The sequence below is a fragment of the Lactuca virosa genome, chromosome 1, assembly GCF_052849685.1.
Source record: "Lactuca virosa cultivar CGN04683 chromosome 1, Lactuca_virosa_CGN04683_v6, whole genome shotgun sequence".
Lineage (NCBI taxonomy): Eukaryota > Viridiplantae > Streptophyta > Magnoliopsida > Asterales > Asteraceae > Lactuca > Lactuca virosa.
Genome location: NC_136426.1, coordinates 171892612 through 171909323, shown reverse-complemented (window position 1 = coordinate 171909323; position 16712 = coordinate 171892612). Strand labels below are relative to the sequence as shown.

The window sequence follows — 16712 nt, the reverse complement described above, 5'->3', positions numbered from 1 at the left end:
TATATTTTTGGAAACCTTGCCACGACCACTACAAGTTCATGTAGAGATATCGGGCTTATCTAACATTTCATTTTGACGCTTATTTTTATTCTTAATTCATTTAAGCCACACAATTAAGCAATTAAGCATAAAACACATAATACTCAAATAATACATTCTTATTATTTCAAAATGGGTTACAAAGGTTAACCTAGACTATTACAACAACATTAATGCTTAGCCCAGAAATACGGGCGTTACATAGCTCATTGTTAGAATGTGAAAGAAACGACAAAGGTGTAACATTAAGCGCAATAATATATATGGATATTTGATTTGTAATATTCTAACTTAACTTATTATGAAGTGTTATATTCTACTTTTCATTAAGTTGATCATTCTGAAAAATGAATAAAATTTGGATATTTGATTTTATATTAGGTTGTGAAAACAATGTATTTATTTTATTTTTGTTTTAACAAAGTTTGGTATATGTTTTGATGTAGATCAAATAAGAAAAAGAAGCTAAGGAATTTGGAAATCTTGATAAAGAAACTTGGAGCAAGACGATGATGAAAGGGATCGATGCAAAGAACGCATTGAAAGGGATATTAAAGTAGATTTGTTGAAAGTTTGGAAATATGTGGTTGTGAATGACATTCATACATTTTATCTCTTATAGTTTATGTATTTTAAACAAAGTGTGTATGGACAATAGTTATCTTTTGAATGGTTAAATGATTGGTCAATATTTAGTTGAACACTATGTATTGTTGGAAATATGATTTGTACAAATTTTAACAGATTAATATTATAAGTTTATATATATGTAGAATATTCTAGTAGTTTATGTATTCTAACAGATTAATATTATAAGTTTATATATATGTAGAATATTCTAGTAGAATAAATTTATATATTGTTTGTTTTCATATGTATATAGGTAATGATTTTTTAGAATAGTAAATATTTTAAAATTAATATACATATGTATAATATTCTAATATAGTAATTTTATGAGACCTGTAACATATTGTATGGATAGTGTGTAATGTTAATAAGACCTTCCACATATTACATGAGTTTTAAATTAATGTGTATATACATCATAATATGTTTTGTTTTCATAAGTTACATGTACAATATTCTAATATTATAATGTTTCAAGATTTTTTGACTTCCATGTAGAATATTCTAATAGAACAATGTCTAATTAAACTTAGATTTTTTTAACACTCATTAACACGTTATTATTCTAGTTATTCTAGATGTTAAGTATTTAATATTTTGTTGTTAAGATGTAATAATCCGAAATTGTATGTAATATTCTGATATTAAAGTGTAATATTATAAAATTAATTGTAATGTGTAAAATCAACTTATATAATGTAAGATTCTAGTATTATAAATCTGTGTTTGATAACTTGATATTATAAATATTCTGATTTGACGAATTATTTTGTTAGAAATTACTTGATTTAATCTTTTTGCTAAAGTAATCTATAATGTTTTGATAGTGTTTCATATACTATGAAGTAACGTGAAATATTATGAAATTATGTGTCATATTATAATTTTAGATATTCTGAATTTGTTGGAGACAACTTACTTCAAATATCTTTGTTAAATAATATGTAATATATGATTTTAGACATTCTATTTTTGTTGGAAAGAACTTTTTTTTAATCTTTTTGTGAAGTGTTGTGATAGTACTTGATTAACAATAAAGTAATGTGAAATATTCTAAAATTAGGTGTCATTCTGATTTTAGAATATGTAATATTCTAAAATTGAAAATTAATGCAATAAGAATGTTCTTAATTTAATTATTAATGTGTTTTTTATTAAGGTATAACTTTCATAATATTGTTATTGAATTATGAATATCAACATTAATTTTGTTTATGTAGATAAATTAAATAAAATGGCAAAATCAAAAGTCAAAAGAGTCAGATGAAACTAAATCAAAGGATCCCTGTAACGCCCCGATTCCCAGATATTGTTTAAATAAGAATTTAATTGGTTTCAAGGCCTACTCGACGAGTTGGTTGCCCTACTCGTCGAGTAGCAACGGGTTTGGTACGCGTGTTTAGTGACCTACTCGCCGAGTCCATGAAGGGACTCGACGAGTAGGAGCTGGCAGAGGAAACCCTAAATCCCAAGGTTTTGCACCCTATTTAAGGAAGCATAAGCCTCTTTTGGCCTCTTTGCAGTTCTAGAGAGCTCTTGAGAAACCCTAATTCGTGTGGTGCTCTATTGTGTGTGTATTAAGCTTGGGAGGAAGATCTTTGGAGAAGAGGAACTTGGAAGGCAAGGGAATTGGAGCAAGGAAAGTGTGGGAATCAGAATCTACCTCAGTTAGCATCTTCTAGAGGTATCAAGTCGTCACCTTTACTTATTTTCCCTTCTAGACCTCTTTTTGGTTGAGTTTGGGGCTTTTATGGATCTTTGAGTTGATAAGGTGGACTATGGGCTAGATCTGAAGTTGTAACTTCAGATCTGGACCCTCCTTAAGTCCTAGAGTCATAAAGTTTCTGGTTTGGGCGTGAATGAAACGTCTTTGAGTATGAAACCCCCATTGTAAGCTTGGATTTGACATTAATAGCCGTTGTAGCTATGCATGCACGTAAAGTTTGCAACTTTACGTGAAAAGCATGCCTTAGAAGCTTGGATCTGTAGTTTGGAGCCGCTGCATGGCTCAAATGAGTCTGTATGGCAAAAAGGACTGAAGGGACTCGGCGAGTCGCATGGTCGACTCGGCGAGTCATATGAAGATAGGCATGAACTCGGCGAGTTGGAAGAACAACTCGGCGAGTCCAATGAAGATTGTCGTACACTCGACGAGTGTATGAACAACTCGGTGAGTCGGATGAGGTTGCCCCAACTTATGTATGTGCGGGTAACTGTCGAGTTGCAAGAAGGAAGCTCGACGAGTGGCCTTAGGGTCTCGATCGTAAACCAAAGGAACTCGACGAGTCACTCGTTTGACTCGGCGAGTGGGTTAGTACTTCAAGGAACTCGGCGAGTAATCGGGGGTACTCGGCGAGTCGAGGTCAACATGGACTGTTGACCATGACTGATGACTTTGACTTTGACCAGGATTGATTAGTTGGCTTATGGGTATGATTATACTATGGTTATAGGTGGTGGAGTTTGTGGCAGTGATCCGAGCGTTGAAGTTTATCTACCGAGTCGACATCTGCAAGGTGAGTTATCCTCACTATATCGATAGGGTCTAAGGCACCAAGGCCGGCCCTTTTAGTTGTTATCGTTATGGTATGCTACATGTGGATGTGATCTGTTAGATCAGAATCAGGATAGACAGTATGTTATGCTCTTATGATCCGTAGGGATTGATGTGTTAGTGACCTGCCAGGTCAGTGCTTTAGTTATAAGAGATTGCTATGTTTGATGCTCAGTGAGATAGATATGTTTGATGGTTGTATATGCCAATACATGTTAGTTATGCGCACATGGTTACTTGCTTGTTGCTTGGGTTGAGGCGGTCCTGCTTTGTGCTGAAGGCCAACACACCCTATGAGCGGTCCGGGAAGACTGTAGGCCCACGTGGCGGTCCAGTCATGCCGAAGGCTCGGTATAGATTCAGTTGGATTGTAGGCCCTATAGGGCGGTCCAGTCAGGCCGATGGCCCAGTATGCATGTTGATTGATTGATTATTACGGATATGGTATTATCAGTGTGGTATTGGTATTTTGGGGGGGTAGCTCACTAAGCCCTCGGGCTTACAGTTTTCAGTTTATTGTTTCAGGTACTTCAGGAGTTCATAGCAAGGCGAAGGCGTGACCGTACCGCTCCTCATCCTTATGATCTGGCTTTTGGGACACTCTGATTGAATAATGAATTGAAAACATTTTTGTAAACAATACTATTGGGGTTTATTTATTTTTGAAAAGTTTAAATTTGGCATAAAATTTTTGGATGTTACAAGTTGGTATCAAAGCCTTGGTTTGAGTGAATTGGGGGAAACACACGTGTGAACCCAGTCTCAAATCAAGGAAATTTTCGGAATAAATTCTAAAATGGTTTTCAAAATAAAGGATGGAGGATGCAGAGGGTACGATCAGCCGGAGCCTGTAAGTAAACCCCAAAATACCATACAGTTATTATGATATGTTAGAACAGCATGCTAGTGCTAGGCTAGGGATCTTCAGGAATCGCATGATAGACTTGCATGATTATATGATGCCTACTAGCCTAGGGTTTCTTGTATATGGAATTGACATCATTACTGTAGTCGTTAGTGTAGGCGTCACGGCTATGCGTAATCAAGATCTTATAGCTTGAGAATGTTTGATCCAGTCTACGGATAGGATCGGATATTCGAAAGTCTATTGGGTCCAGTGTTATGTGCGACTAGCCTGCACTAGCACTGCAGGGGTTGATGAAAGTTTCATGGATGTGTGGGTTGTGAGGAGCTGTGAGATCAGTTGTGGGATAGGCGATGTTTCCCTAGGAGTAAGGGTTGAGTGCATATTATGTTGATGATAGTGTTAGGGTGTTGTGGTGATACTTGAGACAAATATAGGTAGGTGTGGAAGGTAGTATGGGCCCGTACTACTGAAAGCACAGGACCCATACGCGTAGCAAGGAAGTCGCAACCCCTAGGGTTTGTGGGTTTTGGTCTCCCGATATTATGTTATTTATCTGATGAATTGAATATGTATTTCAGTATGGTGGTAACGAGACGTGTTGCTACTGGATCCGAATCAGGATCAGGATCAGGAAACGGAGGGTCAGAGGTGCCGATAGCACCTGAGCCCGTGGTACAGATAGGGACCGAGGAGTTGGATGCCAGGATTCGGGAGATTATGCACGACGAGATTGCTGCAGCGTTCCGAGCGCAGCTGCCAGAGATGTTTGGGTCGATTAAGACCGCGATGGTCGAGTACTTTGATGAGCAATATGCAGCTCTAGCAGAGACAGCTGCCGCTGCAGCCACTTCGGCTGTAACTGCGGCAGGGGTTGGAGGAGGAGCCAGCAGGGCTTTCCAGTACCGGGACTTCGATAATACGAAGCCCCCGACGTTTGATGGTACACAGGATGCGATCAGGGCTATGAGGTGGTTATTTGACGTGGAGCGATGTTTCTTCACGTGTTCATGTCCTGCTGACCAGAAGGTCAGGTGTGCCCTGAACCTGTTGAGGCTTGGGGCAAAGGACGGGTGGAGATTGACGACAGGGTCGTACACGGATGATCAGCGAGCTGCTGTTACTTGGGAGCAGTTCCGGGATATGTTCCACACCCGCTACGTTCCACGTGTTGAGCGGGAGCGGCTTGCTCAGGAGTTTTTGACATTGAGACACGATGGGGAGTCAGTGATGGAGATCACTCGTATGTTCACGGAGAGGGCTATGTTCTGCCCGGAGTTTGCTTCAGAGCAGTCTCAGATGACTCGTTATCTGAGTATGCTCAAGACTGATATTCGACAGTTTGTTGCTACGCAACGTTGTGAGACTCTTTTGTATCTTCAGGAAGCCGCGAGGCGGTGCGATTTGGAGATAGAGTTGCAGTTGAAAGAGCAGCGTCAGGTTCCGGCACAGTCTCAGCCGGCACCTAAGCAGTCCAAGACCGCTGATACTCGGACCGGGGGTCAGGAGAGTCGCACTTGCGGAAAGTGTGGCAGGGGTCATTCAGGGATTTGTCGAGCAGGAGGTGGTTGCCACAAATATGGCAAGGAGGGGCACTATGCCAGGGACTGTCGCCAGTCCGCCCCTCCAGCAGATATGAGGATTTGTTATCATTGTCATCAGGTTGGTCACGTGAAGACCAACTACCCGCAGCTCGCCGCCAAGCCGGCACAGGAATCCACACCGGCTACTTTGAGGATTGGGGATGGGAGGCCAGTCAAGGCGGAGCCTCCGAAGGCTCAGGGGCGTGCCTTCCAGCTCACGGCCGAGGAGGCCAAGGCAGCACCGGATGTGGATGCTGGTATGTTTCTATTTTATGTTTCAGTCATTTTATCTATGTTCTGCTTATCGTTGGTGCCTGTGTTTAGGTACGCTTTTAGTAAACTCTTTGCCTGCATTGGTTTTATTTGACTCGGGGGCGAGTCGGTCGTTTGTATCTCAGACTTTCAGTAGAGAGTTCAGTGTGTCGGTAGATGAGCTTGAGTGTCCGTTGCGAGTTTCGATCGCCAACGAGCATGGGATTTCTGCTTCTTCAGTTTACCGGGGATGCGAGCTGGAGATTTTCGGGGTATCATTCTCGATAGATTTGATTCCTATTCCCATGGGGGAAGTATGTGTGATCGTAGGGATGGATTGGCTCAGTCGGTTTGGCGCCATGATCGACTGTGAGGGACAGCGAGTAGTAGTTTGAACCCCAAGTGGGGGAGAACTGGTGGTATATGGTGAGGGCACCAGAGTAGGATCAGGGTTTTGTTCGGCCGCCAGGGCTCGGCAGTATATTCAGCACGGATGTGCAGGTTATTTAGCGTGTGTGGTGGACACGCGGGTCAGGGATCAGACTTCAATTTCAGAGGTCCCTGTGGTTAGAGAGTTTGCTGACGTGTTTCCAAATGAGTTACCCGGAGTGCCTCTGGAGAGGCAGGTGGAGTTCAGGATTGATCTGGTGCCGGGGGCGGCCCCTATCGCTAAGGCGTCGTACCGACTGGCACCGCCAGAGATGCAGGAGTTGTCATCTCAGTTGCAGGAGCTGCTGGGTAAGCAGTTTATTCGTCCGAGTAGTTCCCCATGGGGAACACCGATCCTCTTCGTCAGGAAGAAGGACGGTTCGCACAGGATGTGCATCGACTACAGGGAGTTGAACGAGCTAACGGTGAAGAACCGTTATCCACTCCCAAGGATAGATGATCTTTTCGATCAGCTGCAGGGTGCATCTTGGTTTTCCAAGATCGACTTGAGATTCGGGTATCACCGGGTCAGGGTGAGGGAGGAAGACGTGGAGAAGACCGCGTTTCGGACTCGTTATGGTCATTACGAGTTCGTGGTGATGCCGTTTGGGCTCACCAACGCACCGGCAGTATTCATGGATTTGATGAATCGGGTCTGCAGGCCGATGCTCGATCGCTCGGTCATTGTGTTCATAGATGATATCTAGGTGTATTCCAAGACCCGAGAGCAGCACGAGGAGCACCTCAGGGAGCTGCTGGAGGTTCTGCGACGAGAACGGTTGTATGCCAAGTTCTCGAAGTGTGAGTTTTGGTTACGAGAGGTCCAGTTCCTCGGACATCTCGTTAACCAGGAGGGGATTTTGGTCGACCCGGCCAAAGTCGAGGCGGTTATGCAGTGGGAGATTCCGAAATCTCCCTCCGACATCAGGAGTTTCTTGGGATTAGCAGGGTATTACCGAAGATTTATTCGAGATTTTTCCAAGGTTGCAGTACCCCTCACTCGTCTAACGAGGAAGGGGGTGGATTTCCGGTGGGGCCCTGAGCAGCAGAGGGCGTTTGAGACCCTCCGACGATGTTTGTGTGAGACACCAGTGTTTACGCTCCCCGAGGGAGTCGAGGATTTCGTAGTATTTTGTGATGCGTCCATCGCAGTTCTGGGGGTGGTCCTCATGTAGAGGGGACGGGTGATAGCCTATGCATCACGGTAGCTGAAGCCGCATGAGACGAGATACCCTATGCACGATCTTGAGTTGGGAGCGGTGGTTTTTGCTCTCAAGATTTGGAGGCATTATCTGTACGGGGTCTGATGTACTATATACACGGATCACAAGAGTTTGAGGCACATCATGGATCAGTCGAACCTGAATATGAGGCAGCACAGGTGGCTGGATGTAGTCAAGGACTATGATTGTGAGATCCTTTACCATCCTGGTAAAGCGAATGTGGTTGCGGACGCTTTGAGCCGCAAGTCAGCTGGGTCTTCTACCCCGGCAAGGTGTATGAGGATAGCGGTGGATTCCCCGCTTGTGAGCTTGATTAGGGATGCTCAGGTCGAGGGCATGAGACCAGAGAACTGGAAGATGGAGCGGATTAAGGCGAGAACGCCCGGTTTGTTCAGGATAGCCGCAGATTATTGACCCGACACGGTCGGGTTTGGGTTCCGATGTCCGGAGGGATCCGGCAGACAGTGATGGAGGAGGCTCATAAGTCTCACTTTTCTATACACGCGGGGGCCACCAAGATGTACCGGGATTTGAGTTTGAGGTACTGGTGGTCGTGCATGAAGCGAGAAATCGCTTGGTACGTCGAGAGGTGCTTGACTTGTAGGATGGTCAAGGCCGAGCATCAGAGGCCACATGGTAAACTGCAGCCCCTGGAGATACCCATGTGGAAATGGGAACAGATCACGATGGACTTTATTACCAAGTTGCCGAGAACGGCGAAGGGGCTTGATGCTATATGGGTCATCGTGGATCGATTGACCAAGAGTGCCCATTTCTTGGCCATACGGGAGAGTTCGTCGGCCGAGAGATTGGCCGATATGTACGTCAGCAAGATTGTCTCTCGCCATGGGGTTCCAGTCTCCATTGTCTCCGATCGGGATGTCAGGTTTACTTCCTGTTTTTGGCAGAAGTTCCACGAGGAACTAGGTACGTGGCTACACTTTAGTACAGCTTTCCATCCGTAGACCGACGGTCAGAGCGAGCGGACCATTCAGACCCTCGAGGATATGTTGAGGGCATGTGTTATTGATTTCGGTGGGAGCTGGGATTCTCACCTACCGCTGGCAGAGTTCGCCTACAACAACAGCTATCATTCCAGTATTGGCTCCGCGCCTTTTGAGCTGTTGTATGGTCGGAGATGTAGAACCCCGGTCTGTTGGGGTGAAGTTGGACACAAAGTGATGGGTCGAATAGAGATAGTCTTGCAGACTACCGAAAAGATCCAGCAGATCAGACAGCGGCTGCAGACCGCTCAGAGTCGGCAAAAGAGTTACGCTGATAGACGTCGATCGGATTTAGAGTTTCAGGTTGGTGACATGGTACTTCTGAAGGTCTCGCCCTGGAAGGGTGTGATCCACTTCAGGAAGAGGGGAAAATTGGGTCCCCGTTATATTGGGCCATTCAGGATTATTGCCAGGGTTGGCAAAGTAGCTTATAGGCTTGAGCTACCGGAGGAGCTCAGCCGAATTCATAACACGTTCCATGTTTCGCAATTGCGGAAGTGTATTATGGACTAGGAGGCAGTAGTATCGATGGATGATATTCAGGTCGATGAGTGCCTGAATTACGTGGAGAGGCATGTAGCCATCTTGGAAAGGAAGAAGAAGATTTTGCGGAATAAAGAGATACCTTTGGTAAAAGTGCAGTGGGAGCATCGGAGAGGATCCGAGTGGACGTGGGAACCGGAGGCGGAAATGCGGAAGCATTACCCGACATTGTTTATTCCAGCAGACTTCGAGGGCGAAGTCTAGTTCAAGTGGGGGAGAATTGTAACGCCCCAATTCCCAAGTATTGTTTAAATAAGAATTTAATTGGTTTCAAGGCCTACTCGACGAGTTGGTTGCCCTACTCGTCGAGTAGCAACGGGTTTGGTACGCGTGTTTAGTGACCTACTCGCCGAGTCCATGAAGGGACTCGACGAGTAGGAGCTGGCAGAGGAAACCCTAAATCCCGGGGTTTTGCACCCTATTTAAGGAAGCATAAGCCTCCTTTGGCCTCTTTGCAGTTCTAGAGAGCTCTTGAGAAACCCTAATTCGTGTGGTGCTCTATTGTGTGTGTATTAAGCTTGGGAGGAAGATCTTTGGAGAAGAGGAACTTCGAAGGCAAGGGAATTGGAGCAAGGAAAGTGTGGGAATCAGAATCTACCTCAGTTAGCATCTTCCAGAGGTATCAAGTCGCCACCTTTACTTCTTTTCCCTTCTAGACCTCTTTTTGGTTGAGTTTGGGGCTTTTATGGATCTTTGAGTTGATAAGGTGGACTATGGGCTAGATCTAAAGTTGTAACTTCAGATCTGGACCCTTCTTAAGTCCTAGAGTCATAAAGTTTCTGGTTTGGGCGTGAATGAAACCTCTTTGAGTATGAAACCCCCATTGTAAGCTTGGATTTGACATTAAGAGCATTTGTAGCTATGCATGCACGTAAAGTTTGCAACTTTACGTGAAAAGCATGCCTTAGAAGCTTGGATCTGTAGTTTGGAGCCGCTGCATGGCTCAAATGAGTCTGTATGGCAAAAAGGACTGAAGGGACTCGGCGAGTCGCATGGTCGACTCGGCGAGTCATATGAAGATAGGCATGAACTCGGCGAGTTGGAAGAACAACTCGGAGAGTCCAATGAAGATTGTCGTAGACTCAACGAGTGTATGAACAACTCGGCGAGTCGGATGAGGTTGCCCCAACTTATGTATGCGCGGGTAACTTTCGAGTTGTAAGAAGGAAGCTCGACGAGTGGCCTTAGGGTCTCGATCGTAAACCAAAGGAACTCGACGAGTCACTCGGTTGACTCGGCGAGTGGATTAGTACTTCAAGGAACTCGGTGAGTAGTCGGGGGTACTCGGCGAGTCGAGGTCAACATGGACTGTTGACCTTGACTGATGACTTTGACTTTGACCAGGATTGATTAGTTGGCTTATGGGTATGATTATACTATGGTTATAGGTGGTGGAGTTTGTGGCAGTGATCCGAGGGTTGAAGTTTATCTACCGAGTCGACATCTGCAATGTGAGTTATCCTCACTATATCGATAGGCTCTAAGGCACCAAGGCCGACCCTTTTAGTTGTTATCGTTATGGTATGCTACATGTGGATGTGATCTGTTAGATCAGAATCAGGATAGACAGTATGTCATGCTCTTATGATCCGTAGGGATTGATGTGTTAGTGACCTGCCAGGTCAATGCTCTAGTTATAAGAGATTGCTATGTTTGATGCTCAGTGAGATAGATATGTTTGATGGTTGTATATGCCAGTATATGTTAGTTATGCGCACATGGTTACTTGCTTGTTGCTTGGGTTGAGGCGGTCCTGCTTTGTACTGAAGGCCAACACACCCTATGAGCGGTCCGGGAAGACTGTAGGCCCACGTGGCGGTCCAGTCATGCCGAAGGCTCGGTATAGATTTAGTTGGACTGTAGGCCCTGTAGGGTGGTCCAGTCAGGCCGATGGCCCAGTATGCATGTTGATTGATTGATTATTACGGATATGGTATTATCAGTGTGGTATTGGTATTTTTTTTTTGGGGGGGGGAGGGGGGGTAGCTCATTAAGCCCTTGGGCTTACAGTTTTTTTAGTTTATTTTTTCAGGTACTTCAAGAGTTCATGGCAAGGCGAAGGCGTGACTGTACCGCTCCTCATCCTTATGATCTGGCTTTTGGGACACTCTGATTGAATAATGAATTGAAAACATTTTTGTAAACAATACTATTGGGTTTTATTTATGTTTGAAAAGTTTAAATTTGGCGTAAAATTTTTGGATGTTACAATCCCGATGAGTAGAAAAACACTGATAATTTGAAAACCACATTTTAAGTTTGTACCATAAAACTCTATCACATGTTGGCAACTTATAAAATCTATTACATATTCATTAATATCGACACTTATAGTTAAAAACTTCTAGCTTGGAATATTTAAGTTCCTTTCAAGTTGTGTTTTATCAGCTAAAACTCTCTGCAACCAAAAATTAAAGAATAGTTAGAATCGAGTATGGATTACATAACCAAAGATTTGAAAATGAAGTCAATGTGTCATAACAAATGTAATTGATAATACAACAGAAATATTGTATTATGTAATGTAATTGATCATACAGCACACCATGTAAATATTGGTAAAAAAATAATCTAAATCTAATAATCGTTTTCCATACAACCCTTTACCGCACAAGAATAATCAATATTGCTAAAAGAGACATATCTAACCTTTTTGTTTTAAGGAAAAAAAGATTTAAAAAAAAACCATGGTAATGATCATATTCTAGAAACATATTTAAGAGTATATCATATTTTCTTTATCACAACCCTTTCCTGCAACTTAACAAGAGCATATTAAAAAAAACTTGGCTAAAAAGACATCACCAACATTCTGTGTTTGAAGAAAAAAAATATAGTTAAAAAATATTGTAAATTAGTAAGAGTAGTCAACATGACATTGTTTTAGACCAACTATGATTCATATTTTGGAAATATACTTATATTCTTAAAAAAAGTCTTTTGTTGTGGGAAGGAGGAATGATACATTAGACCCTTTGTTCATTCAGGATTTTTATCAAGGAGGAATGCATGTATAGTTTAAAGAGATTTTTCTCAAAAATAATAATTGCTTTGTACATACCTTTTCAGTTTACAGATAAATTGCAAAATGCTTTGTACATACATTATATTGGTTAATAAATGAAAGTACATTAGCAATCCCACCATATGCAAAACCAAATATATTGCAGTCATAATTCTACTATCTTGTTTCCTCTTTGTTGACTTTCTAATGACAAATCACATCTTGATGCATACTCTATATACCACTTAATACCGTTACTAATTTCTTTAAAAGTTTTACCTATAACAGGTATCAAACTAGATTCAACATCTGGAATCTAAAACAAAGAACCATCAGATCCAATGAATTGTTTGCAAAAACTAGTTTATGCTGCAACATTATAACATTGAACTACAAAAAAGAATATACCACCATCTTAACATATAAACAGGATAATGTGAATTCATATGAATATGATCATAAAACACCACAATTTAGCATGTACATGTTATCATAATTGATATTAATAAATGTATGTTTAATATTCTATAAGAATAATATGCAGTAACATGAACTTATCAACAAGATGATGTTAATGAAAAACAAACATTGAAACATACAACAAATTGCTGAAAAACATATTGATTGAATAAAATTACAAAATTAAACCTTGAAACAGATGATGTATTGTTAAATAACATATTCTAGGTTAACTTGTGTTCTAGGTTAAATAGATTCAATCAATCAATATGATGTTGATTGCTAAAATCACGAATGAGACCTAGATGAATTAGGGAATCGCTAGTCACTTGAAGATTTAATCATCTTATGCTAATAGGTCAAACACATAATATGATACATGCAAGTAACATTAAAAATTGAATATTGTTGTTCTAGGTTAAACAGAAGTAACAATAAAAGTGATGAAAATTCAAGCCTTGAACAACTGATGAAATCACGATACAAAATAATAAATCATAGCTTGAAAGAGCGTAAACAGTTGTTGAAGATGAAGATTAACATAAATCACTAAACACTTGAACCTCTACCTTGGATGAAAATTGATGATCACAGAACTAAAAGTCAATCACAATCTTGGGATGAATTCCTGATGTCGATATATGAAAATCAACCTCAATAAATTAGATTATCACATGAAAATGTAGAAGAATGAAGAAGATGAACTCCAAAATCACAAAAATCGCAAATTTAATGCTTGTGATTTCGACAGGTAAGGATCATTGATCGACCGGTGAATGGTGATCTCAAATACCAGGACGAACTAGTAGAAAGAAGTGAATATTTTAGGAGATGAAGATTAATTACATGAATATGAATATGAAGGAATATCGATTGTATATGAGTGCTGATTTTGGTAGAAGAATCGAAGCAGATGATGATGTTCTTGATGACGTGAACATGACGTTAATAATCTATCAGATCTGCTAAAGATGTTATATTTAACCTAATGACTAATCTGCCCCTAATTAACTAATCAAGTACATTAATTAGTGTTAATCACGTTCTTTATGAGCCATCAGATTAGTTTTGATCAAAAGCTAAGATGTTGTTCCATGTCTCACAAAATATCATTGGTCTCAAATGAACCTAATTCTATATATATATATATATATATATATATATATATATATATATATATATATAATGCTAATGCTTTTGCGTATGAATATATTTTTTTATGGGATAATGACTTAAAAGGGTAATATATTTTTCGATTTGTACACATTTGGTCACTGAGTTTTTTTTTCGTCCACATTTACCCCTTCAACTTGTTAAACTGTACACATCCAGTCATTATGACCGGTTACTCCAGGTTAGCCGGGAAAAATGACTTATTAGGGTAATATATTTCTCATTTTGTACACATTTATTCCTTAATATTTTTGTATACATTTAGTCCTTAATATTTTTTTTGTTTCAAAATAAGACATTTTTTGTTTTTTGTACCAATTCAGTACTTATGAATGATTTATTTAGCGTTTTTCTCACGACATCTAACATGGGACTATGATGACAGGGACGGTTCTCTTTGGATGCCCGCAGTGGCACCGACAACCCCTGCTTTTTCTGTACGCAGTGTAAATTTTTCGATATTTTTTTCTTTTTCTACGGACCGGCAACGCCGACTACCAAATCATGTGTCCGTCCCTGATTGATGAGATGTTTGGGGCTGTTGATGTTTATGTCCATCGCGGTCTCGACTGCTTGGTTGCATATGTCTTGTGGTTTGGCTTAGGTTTTGTATTCCGAACGTCGTAACTTCTTCATACGATATCTGATTTTAACGATCTTTATATCTACGTGTTCGTTTTTTAAGTCTTCTATAACTTTCGTTAAGATTACTCCCGTTAAAATATAATATGTTTTTACTTACGATTTTATAAAAAAAAAACATCCATACATGCATTCATAAAAAACGTATGGATATAAAGATCGTAATTAAAAAATATATTACTTTTTAATGGAGTAATCTAAACGAAAGTTGTAGTAGACTAAAATACAAACGCATAGATATAAAGATCGTTAAAATCCGAGATAGTATTAAAAAGTTATGACGTTCAAAACACATAACCTAAGCAACCAAGTAGTCGAGATCGCGATGGACATAAGCATCAAAAGCCTAAAACACCTTGTTAATGATTGTTCCATGTAAGATGTTGTGAGAAAAACTTAAAGAAAACATTCATAAGTATTGAATGAGTACAAAAACAAAAATAAATTATTTTGCAACAAAAAAAATTAAAGACTAAATGTATACAAAAATATTAATGACTAAATGTATACAAAATGAAAAATATATTACCTATTAAGACATTTTTACCGGTGAACCTGAAATAACCGGTAATAAGGACTGAATGTGTACAGTTTAACAAGTTGAATGGGTAAATGTGAACAAAAAATAAACTCAGTGACCAAATGTGTACAAATCGAAGAATATAGTACCATTTTAAGTCATTATCCATTTTTTTATTTGGTTGTGTTTTTTTTTTATTAAAACTGAATCGCTAAAAATTGGTTTTTGCCACGTGTCACTGATCGAGTAACCCTATGTGACCTCCCGTCGCACTAATATCCCCTAACCAATTTCATCGCTCTCTCAAACTATTGTCTTGCCCTGCTATATTTCCGTCGCCATTCGCCAACACACAACACTCGAACCATCCACTGCAATAATCACTCCAATGGCCTCGGGTGCTAGGGTTTTCAACGGCTGCAGATCGCTATTCGCCGCAGCAAAGTCCGCCACTCCCAAATCCACGGCCACCGCTGCCGCTACCACCACCACCGCTGCAAAGAAGAAAACCACCGTCAAAAAACCAACAGACAAACCAGCGAAGAAACCGAAGCCAGCTTCTGCTGAAAAATCGTTGAAACCTGTTGGCATTCTGAAACCAACTCCGATTTCTCCAGCCCTTGCTCAGTTCCTCGGTGTCTCTGAATCCCCTCGCACCGACGCCGTTAAGAAGATTTGGCAGCACATCAAGCTCCATGAGCTTCAGGCGAGTTATTAATTCATTTTTCTTCGATTTTCACATTTCTTCGCCCAATTTGTTCGGTAAATGCGTTTATCTTTACGTATTCAACTTACATGATATCTGTAAACATCAACAAATATACTAGTAACTTTGAAATCGGTTTTAGGTTTTCGCTTATTACGCATTTTAATCGAAATGAGTTTGGGGAAATTAGAGTCACCTAGTTGTTTGAAAGCCAAGTGAACTAGTTCTGATTGCTGTCAATCATGTGTTCTACTTATATTGGTTGTATGACTTGAATCCAACAAAATTAATCGGTTTTGGTTTCTAAATATGATATTGTTAAACCCTAAGACTGTGATCATGAAGAAAATGAGAGAATACACCTGAAATGTTTGCTAGGTTTTACTTTATAACCTGATTATGCAATCGAGGGCCTTGTGGTTAGTGGATTAGAATCAAAACCTTCTGTGAATTAGTGACAAAAGTGGCTCATTACACAATGTAATGTGTACATTTTTTTGATAAAACGAATAAAGTATATTCCCTATTGTTGTGTTCTAAGATGGGGAATTTTTGTGTGCAGAATCCAGAAAACAAGCGAGAGATAATTTGTGATGAAAAGCTCAAGACAATATTTGATGGGAGAGACAGAGTTGGGTTTCTAGAAATTGCCAAATTGCTTGCTCCTCATTTTGTCAAGACTAGTTAGAACATGACACTCTGAAGTTCATATTTTCCTTTGAATTTAGGAGTGCACTGAAGCTTCCAGAGTTTATTTTGTATGCAAATTGATTGCTCATTTCTATGTTTCTCTGGGTAAGTGGTGTAGGGTGTTGAGAAAACATGTCTTGTTGAATGCTATTTTCTTGCTCCTGGCACTAGTTGTAAATGGTGCAGTGATAGTTGTACTTTTTTCCACTTTCAGTATTTTTTTCCCTGGGTTGAATAGTGTAGTGAAATTTCTAGGTGCATTTTTTTGCCACATCGAGAAAATGTGGTACAGAGACTCGTCTAATGTTTTGTACAAAAATTCCTCGTCCTCTTTTACATGAAAAAAATCCATAGAAAGTTTAAGTTTGTCCAATCCTGTGTAACAAAAGCAGTCTT

At 40.4% G+C, this 16712-nt stretch overlaps 1 protein-coding gene across 1 annotated transcript; it reads left to right on the top strand.

Moving 5' to 3' along the window:
* Positions 1–15202: 15202 nt before the first annotated feature.
* On the top strand, positions 15203–16523 carry LOC145161306 (upstream activation factor subunit UAF30-like). The gene is made up of 2 exons (XM_079080813.1): positions 15203–15626; positions 16189–16523. The coding sequence occupies exons 1-2, from the start codon at positions 15309–15311 to the stop codon at positions 16312–16314; spliced, it is 444 nt and encodes a 147-aa protein (XP_078936939.1). The 5' UTR covers positions 15203–15308; the 3' UTR covers positions 16315–16523.
* Positions 16524–16712: the final 189 nt, after the last annotated feature.

Coding starts and splice junctions, on each gene's coding strand:
- LOC145161306 (XM_079080813.1), top strand. CDS start 15,309: ATGGCCTCGGGTGCTAGGGTTTTCAACGGCTGCAGATCGCTATTCGCC. Junction 15,627..16,188: donor TCAAGCTCCATGAGCTTCAG/GCGAGTTATTAA, acceptor TTTTGTGTGCAG/AATCCAGAAAACAAGCGAGA.